General features: G+C 45.1%; 2 protein-coding genes across 4 annotated transcripts; one reads left to right on the plus strand and one right to left on the minus strand.

Moving 5' to 3' along the window:
* Positions 1 to 4,402, minus strand: LOC8082658 (CRS2-like protein, chloroplastic). 2 transcript variants are annotated; one of them, XM_021455983.1, is made up of 9 exons: positions 3,929 to 4,402; positions 2,915 to 3,117; positions 2,741 to 2,825; positions 2,556 to 2,623; positions 2,173 to 2,223; positions 2,025 to 2,098; positions 1,438 to 1,496; positions 1,289 to 1,365; positions 1 to 369 (listed from the first exon to the last, which is right to left on the minus strand). In XM_021455983.1, the coding sequence occupies exons 2-9, from the start codon at positions 3,077 to 3,079 to the stop codon at positions 229 to 231; spliced, it is 720 nt and encodes a 239-aa protein (XP_021311658.1). In that variant the 5' UTR covers positions 3,080 to 3,117; positions 3,929 to 4,402; the 3' UTR covers positions 1 to 228. The 2 variants fall into 2 exon arrangements, with proteins under 2 accessions (XP_021311658.1, XP_021311653.1); XM_021455978.1 differs by having other exon boundaries at positions 2,915 to 3,145.
* Positions 12,397 to 15,593, plus strand: LOC8082296 (BTB/POZ domain-containing protein At1g03010). Of its 2 annotated transcripts, none has more exons than XM_002465234.2 (4): positions 12,397 to 12,906; positions 12,997 to 13,063; positions 13,149 to 14,372; positions 14,462 to 15,593. In XM_002465234.2, the coding sequence occupies exons 1-4, from the start codon at positions 12,815 to 12,817 to the stop codon at positions 15,062 to 15,064; spliced, it is 1,986 nt and encodes a 661-aa protein (XP_002465279.1). In that variant the 5' UTR covers positions 12,397 to 12,814; the 3' UTR covers positions 15,065 to 15,593. The 2 variants fall into 2 exon arrangements, with proteins under 2 accessions (XP_002465279.1, XP_021315833.1); XM_021460158.1 differs by having other exon boundaries at positions 12,398 to 12,906; positions 13,161 to 14,372.

A 17,060-nucleotide genomic window follows, 5' to 3' on the forward strand; every position in this document is an offset into this window, starting at 1 on the left:
TAGTAAAACAAAGTGGATTGTTCGGAGTAGTAAAACACAACTTTTATTTTCTAGTTCCATAGTCCTGCGGCACCTTCTCACTACAAAAAATTCTATGTGTCCGAGAACGACATCCTGAGCAAACCATTCTCAACTTCTAATTTGTGTCAATTTTGATTGTCAACATAAAGCATTTTGCTTAACAAGCCAAGAGGTGTGCTGAAAGAGTAGTTCCCTGATAAGCAGACTCTAGTCATCGTTAGTCTGAATATCATGTGATCTCAGAAGTTTATACTTCTGATCTGCATTTGACAATCTTGCCGCCTCTGTCAAACCCCTGGTGGCCACCATCTTCAGAATATTGACACCCTCTCTTATGGCTGAATCAATCTAGGTTGTAGCAAAACATGCAATCATGATAAGCTTTGCTTGTTACAGTACATCAAATAAAGATAATATAACTTGTCCCAGTATGGGACTTAAATGGTGGTCCATAAAATTTGTAGAATTTAAATATTATTTGCAGTACAATGATAATAAATTCTTATCTGATGTTTGTGACAATTGCATTAGTATAATGAGTCCATGATCATCACTTGTAAAAGCTCAGCAGTATGACTGAGTTTTTTTTTATTTCCCAACCTTCCATGCTTGGCAAGCTGTGTCCAACTTCAAATCTTTCCATGACATGGTAGCATTAACTTGGACAGAAAGGAAACTCAAGGCCCACAGTTTTCAAGAGGTTGGCTCAGATTTAGCTCAAGCCCGACTCTCTAAATGACAATCTCAACCTTGATTTTAACTGACACCAAATTCAACCAGAATACAAGGCTAAATCAATCTTCTCAACACACAAATCAAACAAGCATCACCATATTCCATATACTGTGGTTGCTTCCTTTGAAACTATTCAGGAATGTTCAACCAGACTGCTTGTAAGAAACAGCACCCACCAAATTAAAAATTTTCCAGCATCAATAAGGTGCTCCTATCGCAGAAGGTTTTGTTGAAGTTTATACCAAAACTAAAGTTTGCAGCATGCTTACATATACATACAAGTTTGCTGGAATAGTGGAATCAATATTGTATGGTCTATCTGTCAGAGATTTTTTTTTTTTTAAACTGTCAGAGAAATTTCAAAATGTGGTAATGTGAATCTACAGATAAAAGATTAACAATATAACTAATGTGGTAATGTGAATCTTACCTAGTTCATTAATAGCTACAGCAGAGTTCAGATACTATTAAAACAAATAGCATAACATGAAACAATAACAACAGAAGCACAAATTACTAGTGAGATGTTTACCCGTTCACGGCCAGTCCTATTGAACTTCTGAAGAACAAAGGCTTTAGGATCCATCTGGCCAGGTGGCCGTCCAATTCCTAAATAAGTCAAGATGAATTCTTGTCCAGCAAAATTAAACAAATTCTAAATGGCAAGAGTGTAGAAAGTACCAATCCTTAATCGGCAAAATTCTCGATTCTTACGAAAGTGGTATATAACACTCTTCAACCTGGTAAACTAAAAGGGTAAATGTTTATTGTCAAGATCAGATAGATCTTTTATCAGCCAACATCCAATAGATATCATATAGCTAATGGTTTATTTTCATACCAACCAAAGAAAAAAAATTCCAAAAATCAACACAAGGTAATGTGCTGTTACAAAGATTAAGAATGCTGTAAAGTAATGGATAGCCGTTTCAGATAACTAATTAGATGCCCCCTCCCTCCCCCCCCCCCCCCCCCAAGTTATGAAAATGGAAAGGAGAGCAAGCCAGATGTGTGAACACCACACCGATAGAAAAAAAAAGAAATAGCTACAGAACTTCAAAAATATTCTTTGAGTGTCTCCTAAAGGCATGCCAACAACCCAGACTAAGGGACTAAAACAATGGCCAAGTTAGTGATGATAAAGTGGTTACAATTGCTGATATATGCATTTAAACATAGCGAAAGATGTTTTTCCTTTCAAAATATAAACTTCTTTTGTCAGGTGGAAGATGCTCCCACAAAACAAATAAAAAATAAAGCCTACATACCCATTGTGCCGTCCAAAGCCTCCTTTTGGCTGTAAGCGGAGAACTCCACATGGCAAGTCCATATCATCAAACGCCTGAAATTCACATACCAGAGAAGTCATATTTCCCAATAACATGGCTCTAGCAAAGTTTAGAAACAAACACCTACCACTAGGACACGATTAAGTGGCAGTTTATAATAGGCAGCAAGTGGACCAACCTGCAAGTGAAAACAGAGACTGATCACTAGTAGTCATCAAACAAGAATTGTGTAAACAATTTTGTATGTCCAGTTAAAGACAATAATACATAATCAAAAACCCATAATGCATCAAGATTACTATCATTAAACAGAACTAGCATGGTTATGTTTACATGTTGTGCGATGGTATCTCAAATTCAAGAGGTAGCAGGTGAAACATCTGATAGTATTTAGTTGCATCAACCAAATTAAAACTCCATATCACAGAAAATCAGAGAAAGAAACAAAGTATGCAAGAATAAAACAGTAAGGCAGGAGAACTAGGAAACATGCCCAGAAGTGTAGCTTACAGATTCTCCACTGAGATTCATATAAGTCTGGGGCTTGGCAATAAGAACAGGGACTCCATCAACCATCCCTAAATCAATGGTGAGGACAACACATTCATTTAACCATTTGTGCTAAGAAACAAAAACATGCACCACAAAATATGAGGAGTGATATTCTTTCTCAGGATGTGTAAATGGTGCCAAACCTTCACCAAAGAGTGCTTTGAAGTAATGTGTAGTCAGGGGTATACCCTGGGATTGCGCAAATGCATCTATCATATCAAAACCCACCTGTGAGGAAACAAATTGCAAGAAAAATACGAGAATAAGTACCAAGAGATTGAGAAATTTTGAAATACAAGATGAGATGTGCAACTTACGTTGTGCCTGGTGGATTGATACTTCTCACCAGGGTTGCCAAGACCGACAAATAACCATGGTTGTATCGGGGACAAGGACGAGGAAAAAGATGAATATGATGGGGATGTCTGAATGGTAGAAGTACAACATTTTGAAAGGAAGGGCGTGAATCTATTCCAGGGCATCTCCTTTGTGGTTTATTCAATCAGAGCCATCCAGAAATCTAATGGGTCAAAATCAGATGTCAATGTCTGCAAAGTAAGACACATTTGTTCTTGAAATACACCACAGTGAACCAGACAGGAACATAAAAATATGAATTCAACACCTAGCACATCCAACACTGCCTTATACATGCCAGAACAAGATCGACTTAAAACTTGCAGTGCAGCAGAAGATCAGAAATTTATAACTGAATGTGGCATCTAATCTAGGTTAGGCATTTCATTGAACACCTCCAGAGAACTTGGCACGCTAGTGCTGCACTGCTGCTCCCATCTTCTAGATTCGTACAAGCGCTTGCAATCACGAATCGCCTAAACTTTACATGCCAGAGCAGAGGCAGTATGAGCCTCATGACATGCTCGCCAGAACGAGAACAAGGTAGCAATAATACAGAGCCTTGTGATAATACATTAAGACAAGACGAAGGAAGAAAACAGGCCACAAACATGGAGCGCATTTTGGACTCTAACCACTTGACACTGGTGAAGCAAGGATTTTGGAATTGGCTATTCCCATTTTGCAAGAACAAAAAAAACTCCACTCCAAAGTACATAAAAGTTCACCACAAAACTAACATATGACGAAATTAAGGCAAATGACATAATCCATAAAAAAAGAAAATTACTATTTAACTTTGCGCTAGCTGTTATGATATCACTATCCTTAGAAATTAGTACCAATTGATTTCTTCTTTCATTTTGCAAAGCACTACGATCCTGAGTCAGTAACTAAAAACCAGTATGAACCATGCTACAAAATCAGAAATAGCCAAATAGGAATTAGGAAAGGAAAATTCAATCAGTCCTTACCCCTGCTGCCGCCCTTGGCACAGCTTGGTGCACTGCAGGGCGGCTGCAGTGCTGCGCCGGACCGCCTTCTCCTGACCTCCTATGCTAAGTTGATGTTTGCGGCAGGTCGGCCCCTGGCCTGGGAAGTCGCGCACAGGCGGACCGCTGATTGGCCACAGGGGCGCCGCCACACGGCCACCTAGCTACCTAGAACTTCGCCAGAATCGTCGCTCGCCGTTAGGCCCAGTTTGGCAGCGCTCCAAACCGCTTCCGCTCCCGTAGCTCCGACCCCACTCGCTCCCCGTACCGCGATTAGAGCGTTTGTTAGGCCTCCTCGTCGGCTCCAGCCGGGTCGGCGCGGAGAGCGAAGAGGAGCGCGGTGGATGGGAGCAAGAGTGGCGGCGCGGGAAGAAGGGGCCCGGCGGATGGGGGCGGCGCGGCGTGGCGCGGGGAGAGGGGCCGTGCGTAGCAGCGGAGAGGGACGCGGTTGTGGGCCGCTCGGCCTGTGGTCTATGCGTGATTTGGGCTTCTGTCGTAGCCTGTCAGCTGTGGGCGTGGCCAGTGGGCCGGCCTAGGGGTGGGGCTCACGGTAACTGTGGGCTGTGTGGTCTGCGCGGTGCTGTCCGCAGCTCATGAGGCATGGAGCACTTTGTACCGTCCTACGGGGCCATGGTGCAGCGTCGTCGGATCAGAATCAAATGGTGGCGATGGAGTTTCAGAAAGAGAAGATAGCGGGTGATTAGGGACAAGGGTTTTTGTTTGTGCCCACCGGCAAGCATTAAGGATGAGTGGTAGCAACTCTCTCCCCTCTCGCTCCTAGTTATATAAGGGCACTCACAATGCAGACTCTATCATAGAGTCTAAAGTTATTTATTACTTCGAACAATGTGGACTTAGAGTCTAAATAAGACTTGAAGTCTTATTTTTTCTACCTCTTTCTTCAATAAATATGCTGCCACATCAGCAAAATACCATAAATAATATGTAATTAATTGTCTTGGACTCTGTGATAGAGTCTTGCATTGTGAGTGTCCTAAGAACTAGCAGCAATCAGCGACATGTGATTCATACGGCTAATTAACGGTTAACGCTCTGTTTAGATCTGGCCAGATCATGGGGGGGGGGGGGGGGCGAAGAATATGATAAAAAAATATCAGAATTCCGTAATCCCATTCAAATAGACCATGATTTTGAAGCATTTCAACCCATAGCTTCCTATAGCTAGAACGTACCCTTACCCCTCCCAAACGCCACCTACTATGATCAGTACGAGATAAAATGCATGTACGTCAGTGGTGGTGCACACGAGGAGGAAGCAGCCATGGATCGGAGGAGGGCTCATGCATGGCCGGCCATGCGTGCACCGGACCTTTGCTTCCATCAACTATCAGCTCTAGATAGATACTGTAGGTCTCAGTTCTCCCATAGCTCTCGCTAGCTGTTTGCTTCCCCTTTGGACGGAATGGCAGCCAAAAAGTTGAAATCATTCATGTGCGCAGCACAGCCGTGGCTATGATTAGCTTAGCTCTAAAGCCCAAAGTGTCTCGCGCAGACCACGTTCTCCCCTCAAACCCAAAGCAAGCAAGCAAGCGCCTAATTCTGATCCTCCTTTTGCGCTACCAAGCAATATAATGCAAGCAGCTGCCAACGACGCTTCTACCTCGCTTTTCCCAGCAACAAAGGCCTTGTTTAGTTCCAAAATATTTTGCAAAATTGACACGGTAGATCTTTCGTTTGTATTTGACAAATATTGTCCAATTATGGACTAACTAGGCTCAAAAGATTCGTCTCGTCAATTTCGATTAAACTGTGCAATTAGTTTTTATTTTTGTCTATATTTAATACTTCATGCATGTGTCTAAAGATTCGATTTGACGGAGAATCTGAAAAAATTTGCAAAATTTTTTGGGAACTAAACAAAGCCAAAATGTTTGTATAAGCTAATAAGCATCGGCCCGCTGATCGGCACCGCCCATGATGAGCTCAGAAAGCTAATCATCACTCATTGCCGCGTTGTTTTTTTTTTTTGGTTAAATCCTGCTTTAATTTGTGAATGGGACTCCCTGTAAGAACACATAACACTAACGTCGAAACGGACAGTCGCTGTAGCCTATATGAACACATTACACAAGCATTCTCTGGTCGTAGCACTACTTAAGAACGATCATCAGAATTCAGAACTCACTTTTAATTCGCAGTTTCAGATAAAATTGGGCCGATAAAGCGTCAGCTTTGAGGGAGAAGATTATGATTGCATCAGAATAGAGACGAGGCGAGGAGGCGATCGATGGATCTGCGAGTCCAAGCAAGGATGATGAGTTCGTTAATTGCTTGCTGCTTTAATTTCTTCTGGTCTGACATCACCACGACGAGGGCCAGGGCAGGCACTTGGTCTCGATCCCTTCCCTACGCCGCCGCCTACCAGCGGCGTCCCGTGAAAATAGGAGGCCCAGTTCAAAACGGCAAGTGAAGGCCTACCCAAACAAAAAACTAATGATAAATATCAATTAATATATTACTTATGTCACAAAGTATTGTAGCATAAATAAAACATTTATAGCTGTTGTATAACTATCGCTTGGAAAGCAATATTCTTTTAGCATTCTTTGAAATGAAATCTTCAATAATATGTTCATAATCAATGTTCTTCGGTATGCCACTCTCAAGTGCTATTAACGCTAGTACATTAAGTCTTTCTTGTTTCGTTGTAGTTCACAAGTAGATCTTCAATAGTTTCAATTTAACATGATTTGCAAGTTCAAACAATATCAATTAACTAAATAAAATTGGGGTTGGTCATGGAATTTACCAGGCGATCCCCGTCTTCAATATAGCACAAGATTGAGATTATGTCTCGAACGACAGCGTCGGCGAGGGCGAGGAATAGGTGAATAGCAAGTCCACAAAAATCGAATTCACTGGTGTCCAGGTCCGTAACTCCAGCCAGCGGCCGCACAGTATAGCGCGTATCTCCGATCCCACAAGGAAGTTAAAATCGTGCCCAATGGCTCCATACTAGCATATAGCAAGTCACGATTGTGGACAGTAGGCCTTGGCCCAAAAAAACTAATGATCGCTGATCGTGGACATCAGGCCACGTTTTTGTTCCAAAATAGCTAGCAATGGCTGATTTTCTATTTAAAATAAAGACTAAAAGTATTATACATATATAGGAGAGTTAGTATTTTTGGAGGCCCATGATTTTCGGAGGCCCTGTTCCGTCGCACAGCCCGCACGGGCCTAAGGACGCCCCTGCGCCTACTAATGATTCCAAGCGCCAGCTTCCACCGGTGCGCTAGCTGTGTGCCAAGACAAGAAACCTTGTTCGGCTACCTGGAGTAGCTAACCACGCACTGCTCTGTCATGTGTGTGCTCGGCTACTTGCTGCGTGTCCAGTCGCTTCGGCTTCGGCTTCGGCTTCATCTCATCTTCTCCCAGAATTTCAGGTATCTGCCGGCCGGTCGTCAGTTGCAGCAGCTAGACAGACTTGGAAACCTGTCTGCCCGTCTCTGTCCTCTAAAGCAATCCGACAAAATGTTAGTCGCCGTCAGCTTCCATCAATCACAGGCTGCAGCTTCGGCTACTCAAATTTTGTCAGTTATTAAGCAAACAGTCAGTGCTGTCGTTTCTGTACAGTATATAGACTTAGTTTGGTTCCGCCACCATTTCCCACGCCACAGATGTGGCTGGCACATACACAAGGTTGTTGGTTGGTGTTTGGTTTATGTATAGGCTATGGCAGCCATAAGCTTTCTTAGTGACAATTCTCGCCACAACTGTGGCGACCATTTTCTTCATCTTGCCCTCGGCGACGCCGCAACTGCTGTGGCAGGCGATGGCCATAAACCAAAAAAAACATCTTCAACAGTTTGGTAAATTATTAGAGATAAAATCTTTTTTTCTCTTTATATTATTTTAAGAGTTGATAAACAACAAGATTTGAAAAACGAAAATTTGGTGCAGTCCCACTTGCTCTGGTGCCGGAGGCGCACCGGAACCGGTACATAGTCTAAGTAAAAGCTCTACAGTTATATATAGCATACACATAGGTTTAAGTTTTTTAGAAAATTATATGTCCACATCACATTTATTCTATAAATACACATACGTAAACTCTACGAACATGTCTGAAGAACTGATCTGACATATCTTGATTTGATATTTTAATTTTACATGTATACAACATGCACTTAGCAGCAGTTTCGAATTCAAAAGATCATTCGGCATTTTTTTTTCTTTTTTCTTTTTTTGGCGAGGCAGAGAGCACCCAGCTAGCTAGGAAGAGAGGACTTGTGACTGTCTTCGTAATCACCTAGCATCATTATTATGCATCCCTTAGCCAGTTTGGTAACTAAGCGATAGAATAGGACTTAAGATAATATATAAGATCCTTTTGTTACAAAAATAATATATTTATATGGACACGAGCGAATCGAATAGATAGATAGAGAAACTAAAAGCAAGCATCTCTGTGTTGCCCATGTCCTTTGTCAAAAACACCAAGATGCTTCTGCACTTTTGCCATCTCTCCTATGATTTCCTGTCTGACCCCGGCAGACACTTTACACTCACACTCTGTGAAGTGGAATAATCACCGATAGCTAGTAGGCACATAGTATATCCTATTATATTAATTATTAGGCAGTTATGAAGTTACCAACTGGTAGGTGAAGGATTTGTGTAGCAATGCAGATCAGCATGCACATAGAAAGATGGCCAAGTAGCCCAATACAACGCTGGCATGCTAAGCTTTCCAGGCAATTTGCATGCCAAAAAATACTGAATCTCTCTCTCTCTCTCTCTCTCGTTAATTTGCTCATGTTAACTATATAATAGTCGTCTTTGCTTCTTCTCTTTCGCCTCAAGCCCCTCCTTTTGATCCCTCCTTGCGCTTAATAAAATCCATGGCTTAGCACCCGCCATCATGCATAGATCGAGCTTTTCACTTTCTTATATGAACAACAATGCTGCTGGCCGGTCGTCCAAGGGAATCCAGCTAGTCATTGCATGCAACAACTAAGATATCAATCTTATTCTGCGAAAACATAAAATAAGAAACCAAAATATAGGCCCTCTTTAGCACAGCTTCACCAACAACTCTTTCGTAAACTATTGTGAGTTTGACAAATGGGTCTTTTGAAAATAAGTTTGTTTATAAAGCTCATTAAATCGTGCTCTCACATGGAAATAAGGTGGCATGCATTTAAGCTGAAAATAGTAATTTTTGACACACTTGTGGACCATGTATAGAATTATGTGAGTGCATATTTAAAAAAATCTACATGGAGAGTTGTTTTGCCAAACAGGTATCAAAACAATATTTTACCTTTACCGAGAAAGCTGCTCATCAAGTTGACCCAGAAAACAACTTCACTAGTAAAGCTAACCTATGCCAAATAGGACCATAATCTCGACCCTCCAAATAAGATTAAAATCTCGGCCCAGGGCTTAATAAGATTAATAGAATACTCATACTAATAAGTTGTAACTTTTTTTCGGAAGCCTATCTTCAAATAACTCTAAAGTTAAACGTGCTTGAACGAAAGAAATTTAGGGATGGGTGACCGACTGAGAAGTTTTTCTCGGGTGCGTACGAGTGAGGATAAAGTACGCAGAAAAGACTGGTGTTGGTCTGTGAGGGCAATCTATGTTCTACAAAAGCTACCAAATATAAGCGGGTCCGACTGGCCTGTGAGAAAAGATGTGTACGAGTGAGGATAAAGTGTGCAGAAAAGACTGGTGTTGGTGACAGTCTATGTTGTACAAAAGCCGCCAAATGTGGTGTTGGTATGTGAGGGCAATCTATTTTCTACAAAAGCTGTCAAATGTAAGTGCGTACGAGTGAGGATAAAGTGCGCAGAAAAGACTGATGTTGGTCTGTGAGGACAATCTATGTTCTATAAAAGTTGTCAGATGTAAACGGGCCCGGCTGTTCTGTGAGGACAGTCCATGTTCTACAAAAGCTGCCAGATGTAAGCGAGTCCGGCCTTATGGAGAGGGGACGTTTTGTCGGATAATAATCTTTAAACTGATATTTTTACCTTGGTAGTGAAAATGTGGGGCGTTATAAAAACTAAAAGATATATATGGATTTTCATCAACCAATATAGTATTCTCTTCTTCCCCATTTCTTGTTTGTTGTAGTAGGCCATCTCTATCTCTCTCAAAGTGGAGTCAAGATTCTTTGTTGTGACTAGTGATGGAAATTCATCGTCACCTTCTTCTTTAACATTTTAAACTTCAATAATCATCTTATGCTTTTGCATGGACCGTTCTTTTGTGTTTCATCGAATCTTTCCTTGTTTAGTCGTCCAAGGCGCTACTAACTTTCCTAGTGCTCTTTCAGCCCTATTACATTACACACATCTCTAGCTCTGAGATCTACGTTGGATCTGTAATTTATGGACTAGATAAAAATGGTTTAAATATTTATATTTAATCTAATAAATTATAAACGAATAGGTCATGTAAAATGCACTTAACATATGCCTCCAGCTCTCCATAGAACATAGGTACCCAACAGGAAATTCATAGATTTTTTATTTAAAGGATAGATTTTGTCTTGGATAGATTTGACCAACTGAAATGACTGGGTAGTAGGAAAAAGTTAGTTCATTTATTATATGGTTATTTGCATACATGGCTTACTTGAGAGGAGTAATTTGGATTTTCCCGCTCCCCTCCGGCCCCCCCCCAACATGTGTCATATACACTGTTCATATTTGTTGAGTGTCAAAAAAAATAATGATGACCTTCACATATTCTTTCCATGTCATGTCCATATTAAAAAATTTGTAACACAAGGTTTATAGAAAACAAGCTTTGACGTGTGGCAGAAGCCCATATGAGAGAATGACATCTATATGTTTGTAGAACAACCATAATGTGTGTCATAAGGTAGTCCATATGATTAAAATAATTACTATCAGGTAACTGAAACATTATGACACTAGTTCGAGTTCATAGCAAAAGGTACCCATAAATTTATGGACTACCCATAGGAAATAAAAAATGTTAACTTTTTTCTCACTCCTCTCTCTCTTTCTTGGCTTTGCACATGATTGTAAAGAGAATAATTTTTTATCTTATATGAGACATACCTTATGGACTAGTTGTTGGCTGACATGTTGTGGAGACAGCAATAGCTATTGTTTATTGACACAAAAACTGCTTATATGGACTATTTAATCTATATACATTGTGGCTAAGGCCCGTAAACAAACAGCCACACTGCCACAAATGATTTTGCACCGCCTCGCAAGGCACCTATTCATCAGCCAGACAAAGCTTTTAGATGAAAAGGGAGAATGGCAGAACGCACAACTCGTGCAATACTATATCCAAAAGGTGACCAGCATTTGCACAGGGATCCCCGGCCCACAAAGGCTTAATTAAAATTAGTATCAGGATGTGGTAGTAGTAATACAGACAGCATCACAACAGCGATCTGATAGCATAGCATGCGGATCAACGTTCAAGATTTAACCATATATAGACGAGGTGGAGACATGCATGTGCATCATAGGTCCATCACTTCATGGCAGGGGGTCCAAATCTAAAATCCTATCAGGTGTGCCGCCAATCTGTAGGACATACGAAATTCGCAGTCTTAATCATGATGAAAACAAGGGCAGTAAATTCTCCCATTGTCAAGAACAAGTCAGCCAGATTCAGAGTTTCAGACACTGGCACTCATATATAGCATTATCTCCGCCAAAGTGATAATAGCAGTTCTCTGAGCCTGTTCCCCAGTTTCACAGTTTTATGCCACACACGCTTTTTATACTGTCATATGGAGAGAGAATTAATGAAACTATTCTTACAATGTACTCTCTCCATTTCCAAATATCTAGGATTCAACTTAGTCAAACTTTGTAAAGTTTAAGCAACAATTGCATGTTCAAATTATGCGTACAGTTTTGTAGATAAATCTGTATAACTAGATTCACGTCCCAAACATATTCAAATAAAAACTGATTTTGTAGCAAATTGATGATATATTATTGTAAGAATAAGAATAACTGACAGTGAGAATACACTTGCAAATACTTCTCCAAATGGTTGTCTTTACTACTCCTAATGGTAGGAAAATGGTGATGGTATATAAAGACTTGTAAACCAACACATGGATATGGGTTTTAGGAGCCGGCGGCGGTGCAAATGAGGTATTCTATTCTATAGTAATATGGGGGTTTTTGAGCTAAATCCTTGTCAAGGACCGGAATATAAAGAGAGTGAACTCTTGCACATTTTACTGATACGCATGTTTCCACTCTCATCCCAAACACACAATTGGGTTGAATGAACCGCATGATTACAGCTCTCCCGGCAGCTCGCCCCAGCAGGCAGCAGCATCATCAGGAAGCGGTCGTTAGGAGAACGTAAAAGCCTACGCTACGAGCATGATAACATCTCAAGAGAAAAAAGGGCCTATGTGAATATGTATGATGCTCCCTGTCCCCCCTTCTTCACATTTTTAATAACCATGGACTCCTAACTCATGGCTTTGCTGCCCCTGCCGAATGGCTTTGCAGTCCGCGCCGTCATCATCAGACCTCCGTTCCATTTCCAAATGTGTGTGATCCATGGCTAGCCTAGCTAGCCGTAGTATTTTGCCAGCGAGAGAGCCTTCTGAATTGAACTGCGGTGCGGCCATGGCCATCAGATTTGGACTGCCTTTCTTTCTGCACGCACTCCCACACCACACACTCGCCACCACTGTCTTAAAAAGCACTAGTCCTACAAATAAGCTGCACTGTCCTCTGTCCTGACGCCCACGTAAACATATTTAGGCGTGCATCCCTTTGCAGTGTCTGCTTGCTTGCTTGCTTCATTGGAGAGAGAAAGAGAGCGAGGGAAAGAAGAGGACTCGAGGAGAGAGCGAGAGACAGACAGACAGACAGAGAGATGGGCGTGGCGACGGTGACAGAGCTGAAGCAGAGCATCTCCGGGAAGAGGACATTCCGGCCGAGCCTCATCAGCCGCCACGCCAATGAGTGGTAACTCATTTCATTCTGCTTCCTTCCTCGGATCCTGTGCTCCCATCCTGTCATCAACTCTCAACTCAGTTCTCTGTGTACGTCTCGCAGGCCTCCGACCGACGTCTCCAGCGACCTCACCGTCGAGGTGGGCACCTCCAGCTTCGCGCTCCACAAGGTGAGAGACCGAGAGCTCCCTGCCCTTGACACGGGAGAAACGCGGCAGAAAAATGAAAAACGATGTGCTAACGCCGGCGGCATAGCTGTTCGCGCAGTTCCCGCTGGTGTCCCGGAGCGGCAAGATCCGGCGGCTCGTGGCGGAGGCCAAGGACGCGAAGCTGGCGCGGCTCAGCCTGCACGGCACCCCGGGGGGCGCGCCGGCGTTCGAGCTCGCCGCCAAGTTCTGCTACGGCGTGCACGTGGACGTGACCGTCGCCAACGTCGCCATGCTGCGCTGCGCCGCGCACTACCTGCAGATCACCGACGACTTCTCCGACAAGAGCCTGGAGCTCCGCGCCGAGTCCTTCCTCCGCGACGCCGTGCTCCCCAGCATCGCCAGCTCCGTCGCCGTGCTCCGCAGCTGCGAGGCGCTGCTCCCGGCCGCCGAGGACGTCGGCCTCGTGCCCCGCCTCATCGCCGCCATCGCCACCAACGTGTGCAAGGAGCAGCTCACCTCGGGGCTGTCCAAGCTGGACCAGTGCGCCGCGCAGCTGAAGCCCGCCGCGGCGTTCGCCGCCGACCTCGACTCGCCGGGCCCGGGCGACTGGTGGGGCAAGTCCGTGGCCGCGCTCGGCCTCGACTTCTTCCAGCGGCTGCTCTCCGCGGTGAAGGCCAAGGGGCTCAAGCAGGAGACGGTGACCAGGATCCTCATCAACTACGCGCAGAACTCGCTGCACGGGCTCATGGCCAGGGACGTGCACAGATGCGGCGCCGCGGACGCCGACGCCGTCAAGAAGCAGCGCGCCGTCGTGGAGGCCATCGTGGGCCTGCTCCCGGCGCAGTCCAAGAAGAGCCCCGTGCCCATGGCCTTCCTCTCGGGCCTCCTCAAGACGGCGATGGCGGTGTCCGCGTCCAGCATCTGCAGGGCCGACCTGGAGAAGCGGATCGGCATGCAGCTGGACCAGGCCATCCTCGAGGACATCCTCATCGCCGCCGGCGCGGGCGCTGGCGCGGCCACGCCGGCCGGGCACGGGCAGCAGCACGCGCTGTACGACACGGACGTGGTGGCGCGCATCTTCTCGGTGTTCCTCAACCTCGACGACGACCACAACGAGGAGGACGCCGCCGCGTTCGACTACGACAGCCCGCGGTCGCCCAAGCAGAGCCTCCTGGTGAAGGCCGCCAAGCTCCTGGACAGCTACCTCGCGGAGGTGGCGCTCGACTCCAACATCCTCCCGTCCAAGTTCATCTCCCTCGCCGAGCTGCTCCCCGACCACGCTCGCGTCGTCACCGACGGCCTCTACCGCGCCGTCGACATCTTCCTCAAGGCAAGCACCGATTGCTCAGCCTGCTTTTTAATCTCCTCAACGTGATGTGATCTGACGACGACTGCGTGCAAATGCTGCAATGCATACAGGTGCACCCGAACATCAAGGAGGCGGAGCGGTACCGGCTGTGCAAGGCGATCGACTGCCAGCGGCTGACGCCGGACGCGTGCAGCCACGCGGCGCAGAACGAGCGGCTCCCGGTGCAGATGGCGGTGCAGGTGCTCTACTTCGAGCAGCTGCGGCTGCGGAGCGCGATCCAGGCCAGCGGGGGCGGCGGCAGCATGGGCGGGCACGACGCGGCGCTCTTCTTCGGGTGCGCCGCGGCCGCCGCCGCGTCGTCGGTGTCGGTGCAGGGCAGCGTGAACATGCGCTCCGGCAGCGGCGTGGGCAGCGGCGCAATGTCGCCGCGGGACAACTACGCGTCGGTGCGGCGGGAGAACCGGGAGCTCAAGCTGGAGGTGGCGCGGATGCGGATGCGGCTCACGGACCTGGAGAAGGACCACGTGAGCATGAAGCGGGAGCTGGTGCGGGTCGGCCCGGCCAACCGCCTGCTCCGGGGCTTCGCTCGCAGCCTCAGCAGGCTCTTCCGCATGCGACCCGCCGCCGAGCCGGGGCTGCAGCAGCTCGGCGCCAAGGCCACCGCCGACGCCAAGGTGCTCTTCCAGCGCCGCCGCCGACACTCCATCTCATGATCAACGGAGAGGTGGAGGTGCCCGGGCCCGGACCCAGCGGCGACGCGACGCTGCCCATCGAGCTTGCTCGCGAGGATGAGTGGGTGGCCAATAAGCTCCTGCTCCTGCTGTACGTACAGCAAAGTTCGCGTGTGCAACTGTGCATAGCATACAAGAAGAGAGATTGGTTTGAGTGAGTGCAGTGCAGTGCAGTGCAGATTTACTTCTTTCCCGGATTTCGTGCAGCCATCGCATGGTCTTCTGCTGATGAAAGTCATGGCGTTCGACACAGCATGCGATGCGATGCATGTATATGGATGGTTGGACGGATTATGGAAAGGTTTCGACTTTCGAGTGGTGTATGTATCATTGAGTGTCCAGAGTATCTGAGTATGGAGAAATTGGGTTCAGAGGAGACATGGTTATTGTTTTCTCTGTAGTTTGGGGGCCAAATTCTGTTCAGACGAGCGATTTCAATTTCTTCTTTCAGCGAAATTGGGCTTTGTTTAGTTTCACCCAAATACCCAAAATTTTTCAAGATTCCCCGTCACATCGAATCTTTAGACACATGTATGAAATATTAAATGTAGACGAAAATAAAAACTAATTGCACAGTTTAGTCGAAATTTACGAGACAAATCTTTTGAGCCTAGTTAGTCCATGATTGGACAATAATTAACACAAACAAACGAAAGTGCTACAGTGTCACAAAATTTTTTCCTAAACCAACTAAACACGGCCCTTAGCAAATAAGTTCAGAAAAGGAAATTGGTCCGCAAAATAGACCGCGATTTTCGTCCTTCTCTTATGAAATTGGTTAATTTTTTTACGGTGAAACCTGCCTACCTAAGTTCAAATTTTTAACTTTAACATGGATGTTCGTATTTTTCTAGACTTATTTTAGGATTTAACAACGTTATGGTTTTAGTGGTAAGCAACATTTTTGTTGGCAGTGAGGTATTTGTGCTGACTTCACTAATCTCGAGCTATGTCGTGACGCAAGGTCTTTCAAAGGTGCTCATAGAGGTAAAGTTTACGTACAGGTGAGTGTGCATGCGTGTTAAGTGTCTGCGTATGTACTTATGCAATTCACAAAAAAAAGTAGATTTTTTCAAAAAAGGGCAAAATTGTTCAGCAAAGTAGGAACTTGAAAAATTCTTCATGAGCTTAACGCTTTGTACACAAACTTCTTTTTTCTTAATTACAAACGTGCAAAATATTTTGCATGTTCGAGAAAAAATTTCTTCCTAAAGACAAACGGTTCAGTAAAGTAGAAAAAAAATGTAGGCCTTGTTTAGTTTCGAAAACATTTTGTTTTTCGGAACTGTAGCACTTTCGTTTTTATTTGACAAATATTGTTCAATTATGGAGTAACTAGGCTTAAAAGATTTATCTCGTGATTTATAGGTAAACTGTGCAATTAGTTTTTATTTTCGTCTATATTTAGTACTCCATGCATGTGTGTCGGCGTCTAGATTCGTGGTCTAGGCACTAACAAGTATAAGTCTGCGTGACCGACTGAGCTTGGATGGTGATGCAAGTGAGACACAGGGAGTTTATACTGGTTCGAACCAAGAATGCCCTACGTCCAGTGCGATCGAGGGTCCTGTATAACCTTGCACCCAAGGGTGCTTGTAGTAGGGGGTACAAGCAGATTGCGAGAGAGGGGTAAGCCCCAGGTCTCGGCTTGGTGATGGACAGAGTGTGGATTGCTGCTCTATGAAAGAGTGTTGTGCGTGTGAGTGTATGTGTGTGTGTGTTCTGGACCTGTGCGTCTCATCCAGTTGTGAACCCTGGCTCCCCTTTTATAGTCTCAAGGGGAAGACAGGTTTTTACAAGAGTAGATTTCTTCTGTTGAATGGTGAAACCACAGTCCCGACCCTGTTGAGGCTGGTCCATCTCGTCCTTGAGGGATGGTTGACGGCATGGTTGTTCCTGTATAGGGTTACCGAGCCCTGTAGGGGTCGCGGGGGTCGGATCGCCAGCACTGCGGCACATCCCGTCAAATAGTGGGAAA

Source organism: Sorghum bicolor, chromosome 1 (assembly GCF_000003195.3).
Source record: "Sorghum bicolor cultivar BTx623 chromosome 1, Sorghum_bicolor_NCBIv3, whole genome shotgun sequence".
NCBI lineage: Eukaryota > Viridiplantae > Streptophyta > Magnoliopsida > Poales > Poaceae > Sorghum > Sorghum bicolor.